This window comes from Vigna angularis, chromosome 1, assembly GCF_016808095.1.
Source record: "Vigna angularis cultivar LongXiaoDou No.4 chromosome 1, ASM1680809v1, whole genome shotgun sequence".
NCBI classification, from domain to species: domain Eukaryota; kingdom Viridiplantae; phylum Streptophyta; class Magnoliopsida; order Fabales; family Fabaceae; genus Vigna; species Vigna angularis.
Window position 1 is genome coordinate 60261447 of NC_068970.1, and position 6428 is coordinate 60267874.

General features: G+C 38.5%; 1 protein-coding gene across 1 annotated transcript; it reads left to right on the forward strand.

The window, feature by feature from the left end:
- Window positions 1-6428, forward strand: LOC108346386 (ribonuclease TUDOR 1). The gene is made up of 17 exons (XM_017585470.2): window positions 1-101; window positions 362-527; window positions 728-802; window positions 914-1027; window positions 1119-1223; window positions 1758-1964; window positions 2036-2248; window positions 2325-2432; window positions 3053-3223; window positions 3435-3632; window positions 3714-4076; window positions 4158-4388; window positions 4473-4661; window positions 4737-4814; window positions 4902-5096; window positions 5514-5891; window positions 5973-6428. Exons 2-17 carry the CDS (start codon window positions 369-371, stop codon window positions 6159-6161), a joined length of 2973 nt encoding a protein of 990 aa, XP_017440959.1. The 5' UTR covers window positions 1-101; window positions 362-368; the 3' UTR covers window positions 6162-6428.

The window sequence follows — 6428 nt, forward strand, 5'->3', positions numbered from 1 at the left end:
ATATCTATTCTTCTATATAATAAACACAACACAACCATCTCTCTCTACATTTTTCTCTCTGTCTTCTGATCCGCCGTCCAAATCCTCCGTTTCTCAAACAGGTTTTCATCTCTCTGTCGATCGTCACTTCTCTTAGATCTCGATTTTCTCTATTCAATTATTTGCTCTATGTGCTGGATTGCATTTTCTCTTCGTCTGTTTTCGGATCTCAATTTTAATTGCTGCCAATGCATTTATATCTTCTGATTTTCATGTATCTGTTAATGCATGCCGATTTTTTACTTCTGGATCTGTTAATGTGTCATGGATGCAAAGGAAAAGTTTCACTATGAATTTGAATCTTTGTGTGTGGATATGGCAGATCATAAATGGCGTCTACAGCGGCTGGAGCGACGGGATGGTACCGAGGAAAGGTGAAGGCGGTTCCGTCCGGGGATTGCGTGGTCATCATGGCCATGCCATCCGGCAAGCCTGGTCCTTTGCCTGAAAAGTCCATCACGCTGTCATCTCTAATGGCTCCAAGACTTGTAATTTTACTAGATTCATGGATATCTTGTTCCAATTTTGAATTACAATTTTTTTCTTCCAAATTTTGTTGTATCAATGTTGAGGTTATTGTGTTTTCTGTGTTCTAGTTTCGAAATTGAAAATGCTTTTTTTCTTCTGTGCAACTGATGAGGTGCTTACAGCCAACTGATTAAAGATATTTGTTTTAAAAAATTGCTAGGCGCGTAGAGGTGGTGTGGATGAGCCGTTTGCTTGGGAAAGTAGAGAGTTTCTACGGAAGCTCTGCATAGGGAAGGTAGGTTAAATGAAGTTTTCATTTTTGTTACTTTGGTCTATGGCTGTCGTTTTTTTTTTTCTTAAGATGAAGCATTTTAAGTCTCTGACATATGTTATATGATTGGAACAGGAAGTGGCCTTCAGAGTTGATTACACTGTGCCAGCGATAAGCCGTGACTTTGGCACAGTTTTTATAGGGGATAAGAATGTTGCAGTGCTCGTTGTTTCTGCAGGATGGGCAAAGGTTGAACGCTTTCTGTTTTTTTGTCCGGATGTACCATGTTTAGATTATTTTTGCATAGCTGAACTGTGTTATCGGGGTTTTGTTCGTGCAGGTAAGAGAGCAGGGGCAACAGAAGGGAGAAGCAAGTCCTTACCTAGCTGAATTGTTAAGATTGGAAGAACAAGCTAAACAAGAAGGCTTTGGTCGTTGGAGTAAGGTTTGTGTCTGACTTTTTAGTGTTGGACTGTTAGATAGCATAACAGGCTATTTCAAAAGTTCTGAAGGTAGCAAACAAGGTGTTTGCTATTTGCGGTGCCTGTTATGCTATTTCAAAAATTACATGCAAACCCCGATGCTTACTCTCATTAGCAATCAGGGCGTCCCTTACTTGTAATAAATAAGGTGTGCATTGCCTGTTGCATTTTTGGCTTCTTCACAAACTTGAAACCATTGTGGATTCCGTCTGGCATCTTTTCTGATGTAAAGTGTTTCTTTACCTGCACATGTTATGATAATTTTTTGTCACCTTATAAAATAAGTTTTAATTATAGAATGTGGTTATGTTTATCTCAGTTTCGTCCAATATTTTATAAATAAAGTTCATGTAGTTCCATTCAAAACCATCAAACATGATGATTTTGTAATGTGACAAAAAATGGAAAAGTATAATTACTTTCCCATTCTGACATTTTGGACATGCTATATAAATCTATCCTGAGTGAACCATATATGATTTTGTGGCGGATTGCAGGTTCCTGGTGCTGCTGAGGCATCCATCAGAAATTTACCACCATCAGCACTTGGTGACTCTAGCAACTTAGATGCTATGGCTTTATTAGCTGCTAACAAGGGCAGGCCCATGGAAGGAACTGTTGAGCAGGTTCGCGATGGAAGTACCCTGCGTGTCTATTTGCTCCCAGATTTTCAGTTTGTCCAAGTTTTTGTTGCTGGAATTCAGGTACATATATCATAGTTCTTTTCTCTTACCCTTTTCTAAGCATACGAATAATTGATTTTTCTTTAAGTTAGGCTCCACAAATGGGAAGGAGAGCTGTCTCCGAAAGTGTTATTGAACCAGAGGTGCCAGCTGATGAGACTAATGGAGACGTTCCTGGGGAACCTCGAGCCCCACTCACATCTGCCCAAAGACTTGCAGCCTCAGCATCATCTGCTGAAACTTCTGCTGATCCCTTTGCACCTGAAGCTAAATTCTTCACTGAGACGAGAGTATTGAATCGAGATGTGGGTAATCTGATTTTGTAATTTATATTGCTTGTTTCATTTTTGAATGTTTTGTAAATTCCAAGTGGGCATGTAGGTGCGAATTGTCCTGGAAGGCGTTGATAAGTTCAGCAATTTGATTGGATCAGTCTATTATCCTGATGGTGACTCAGCAAAAGATTTGGCGTTGGAGCTTGTGGAAAATGTGAGTTCTTCACTTGTACAAAGTGGTTTAGCTTGTTTAATTTTATTGTTGGACTTCTAATATTTTCTGCCGCTATAATTTTCCACTTTTGCATGACTGCATTCGCTTATGTGAGTTAGCAACAAACTTGTAGCCACTTGAATACTTAATTTGTGTAGGTGTTCATCATTAAGATCTATCTGTGATTGACAACAACCAAGAGTTTTACATGGAAACATTGTGCTTGCTATGCATGCACACTTTTGGGTTCATAGTACTGAGTGGCTGGTATAAGAAAGCATCATGGCTATTTCTATGAGTAGAATATTGTCTCCAAAGATTGACTAATTTGTTCTTGTACAAGAAACTACGATTTAGAAGAGTATACATGTTTTAGTAGTTGTGAATTTTAGCTATTTTATGCTTGTTAAAGCTATAATTCAATAGCACTTGTACAATCTCTATTCCTGATATTTTAGTTGGAATTGTTTCCTAGCTGTAGCTTTGATAATTTGCCGAAAGGATATGCATTATAGTTGTGTAGGGAGATTTGAATGATTCTTCTTGTCTCTTGATCTGATGATATATCACTTAACAGTATTCTGAAAATCTCTTATCATTTGAATTTCACAATCATACAGGGTTTTGCCAAATATGTTGAATGGAGTGCCAATATGATGGAAGAAGAAGCAAAGAGGAAGCTGAAGACTGCTGAACTTCAGGCAAAGAAAAACAGGTTAAGAATGTGGACAAATTATGTACCACCAGCAACAAATTCAAAAGCGATACATGACCAGAATTTTACAGGAAAGGTAGTATTTCTATAATTATTGATTTAACCCAAATTAAAAGGGATCTCATGGTGTCCCTCAGAATTTTGTTTTTAGCCTAGCCCAATGAAATGTGATCCATATAATTAATTGACCTCACATTGTTGTACAAGACTATTGTTGTTGTATTAATTTATCTCAATATTCAATCCTCATTCATTTAAGTCTTTAATTTTGAATTTTTTTTTTCTAGGTGGTTGAGGTTGTTAGTGGAGATTGTATCATTGTTGCCGATGATTCAATTCCATATGGCAGTCCACTAGCAGAGCGGCGAGTCAACCTTTCAAGTATTAGGTGCCCAAAAATGGGAAATCCTCGTAGAGATGAAAAACCAGCTCCATATGCTCGTGAGGCAAAGGAGTTCTTGAGAACACGCCTCATTGGTCGTCAAGTATGAAAATATAATATATTCTATTAGGGTCTATATCATTGGTGACTACACTTATAATTAATCATTTATCCTGATTTTCAGGTAAATGTTCAAATGGAGTATTCTAGAAAGGTTGTTCCAGCTGATGGAACTTCTGTTCCACCAGGAGTTCCTGAAGGCAGAGCAATGGATTTTGGATCAGTATTCCTACCCAGCGCTGGTAAGGCTGATGGTGATGATGTCCCTTCATCTGCCACACCTGCTGGAAGTCAGCAGAATGGGGTGAATGTTGCTGAGTTGATTGTTGGCCGAGGTTTTGGAACTGTCATCAGACATCGTGACTTTGAAGAAAGATCAAATTATTATGATGCCCTTCTTACTGCTGAATCACGTGCTATTTCTGGAAGGAAAGGGATCCATTCTGCCAAGGATTCTCCAGTCATGCATATAACTGACTTGACCACAGTGAGAAATATATTATTGCACCAAATTTTTCTTTTAGTCTGAAGTATACTTAAACTTTCCTCCCATTTTGATTTATTTTAGGCATCAGCGAAGAAAGCCAAAGATTTCTTGCCCTTTCTTCACCGCAGTAGAAAAATTCCTGCAGTTGTGGAATATGTCCTCAGTGGTCATCGCTTTAAATTGTTAATTCCAAAAGAAACATGCAGTATTGCATTTGCATTTTCTGGTGTCAGATGTCCCGGTCGCAATGAGCCATATTCTGATGAAGCCATCGCTCTTATGAGGCGGAAAATAATGCAGAGAGACGTTGAGGTAATTAGGTCTTCTTTTACAAACATAAAATTCTCCATTTACTTTTTATTTTTCTAAATTAAATGTAATTTTCATAATTTTCAGATTGAGGTTGAGACCGTTGATAGAACTGGCACTTTCTTGGGTTCATTATGGGAGTCAAGGACCAATATGGCGATTACACTACTTGAAGCTGGTTTTGCAAAGCTTCAAACTTCCTTTGGCAGTGATAGGATTCCTGATCTTAATCTTCTGGAGCGAGCTGAACAATCTGCCAGGAGCCAAAAGCTGAAAGTAAGAAGGAGGTCCCGTGCTTGTGTTATATCTGTAATTTTCCTTTTTACTGTTCTAAAGTGATTTGTAATGCAGATTTGGGAGAATTATGTCGAAGGGGAGGAAGTATCTAATGGTGCACCTGTTGAGAACAAACAGCAAGAAGTGCTCAAGGTTTGTAGTATACTCTTGTGTAATAAACAGCCTTTCTTTTTGTATTGAAAAATGCTGAATGATTTGCTCCATTTTATCTGTTCTTAGGTGACGGTAACAGAAGTCTTGGGTGGGGGTAAATTCTACGTCCATCCTGTTGGGGATCAAAAGATAGCATCCATTCAGCAACAGCTTTCTTTTCTGAACCTTCAAGAAGCTCCTCTGATTGGAGCTTTCAATCCTAAGAAAGGAGACATAGTCCTTTGTCTTTTTGGTGCTGACAAATCTTGGTATCGGGCAATGGTTAGTTCTTAATTTTTGTTCCGTACTATACTATCTAGGAGAAATTGTCATTCTGTGATGAAAAAATTGATGAGAAACATCTCGTTTTCTAAGTTATGGAAACCTCTTTCCTCCATTCATCAATATTTCATCTTATTTTTAAACCCATGGTATTTCTATTGAGCGGTTTCATCTCATTAAGCAATATTTCATCTTGAACAACAATCCTTGAGACAATTTTTTTTACCGGATGGATCTGAGGTGACTTTATTTAGTCAGATATTTCTAAATGGTCAGCGCTTTGTGCACATTTGTCATCACGTTTTACAATTTTCAGTATCATGGATAGGGTTTGATTAGATGCAAAATGGTTAGAACACTAGTATCACGTAGTGTATTCACTCAAACTTAATCTGTGAAATGTTATGGATTGTGTAGATAGTCAATGGACCTCGAGGACCTGTTGAATCTCCAAATGACACGTTTGAAGTATTTTATATTGATTATGGAAATCAAGAAGTGGTACCTTACTCTCAGCTACGGCCTCTTGATCCATCTGTGTCCGCTGCCCCTGGTCTTGCACAACTGTGCAGCCTTGCATATGTGAAGGTTCCAAACTTGGAAGAGGATTTTGGCCAAGAAGCAGCTGAATATTTGAGTGAACTCACTTTAAACAGTGGCAAAGAGTTCAGGGCTAAGGTCGAGGAGAGAGATACATCGGGAGGAAAAGCCAAAGGGCAGGGTACCGGAACAGTGCTTGCCGTAACTCTAGTTGCTGTGGATTCTGAGATCAGTGTTAATGCTGCCATGCTACAGGCACTACTTCTTTACTTGAATTGTTTTGAAATGCATATATTCAGTGATACCTAATAATCAAAAGTATCTGAAATTTTGCAGGAAGGACTTGGTAGGCTAGAAAAAAGGAACAGGTGGGACAGAAAAGAAAAACAGCAGGCCTTTGATAATCTGGAGATATTCCAGGGAGAAGCTCGGACCAATCGGCGTGGGATGTGGCAGTATGGAGATATCCAGTCGGATGATGAGGACACTGCTCCTCCTGCTAGGAAGGCTGGTGGCCGGAAGTGAGTGTGTACTTTTAAAAGGGAAGGTAAGTTATAGAGTTATAGACACCTTCAGAGAAAATGAGCAACTTATAGACATGAACATTTTATTTCAAGCTAGAGGAGAAGAATGCCATGTGTAATCCTTAGTAAGTTTTGTTTTCTTTTTCTTGTTTTAAATTTTGTCGGTAGGCTGAGAAGACAATTTTTTAAACAAGTGTTGTAATAAAAGATGCATATGGCAGTTGTTTCATATCGATGGGACAGCACAAAGGTGTTGTTTTATAGTTAA

Coding starts and splice junctions, on each gene's coding strand:
- LOC108346386 (XM_017585470.2), top strand. CDS start 369: ATGGCGTCTACAGCGGCTGGAGCGACGGGATGGTACCGAGGAAAGGTG. Junction 528..727: donor CTCTAATGGCTCCAAGACTT/GTAATTTTACTA, acceptor AAAAATTGCTAG/GCGCGTAGAGGTGGTGTGGA. Junction 4,815..4,901: donor AACAGCAAGAAGTGCTCAAG/GTTTGTAGTATA, acceptor ATCTGTTCTTAG/GTGACGGTAACAGAAGTCTT.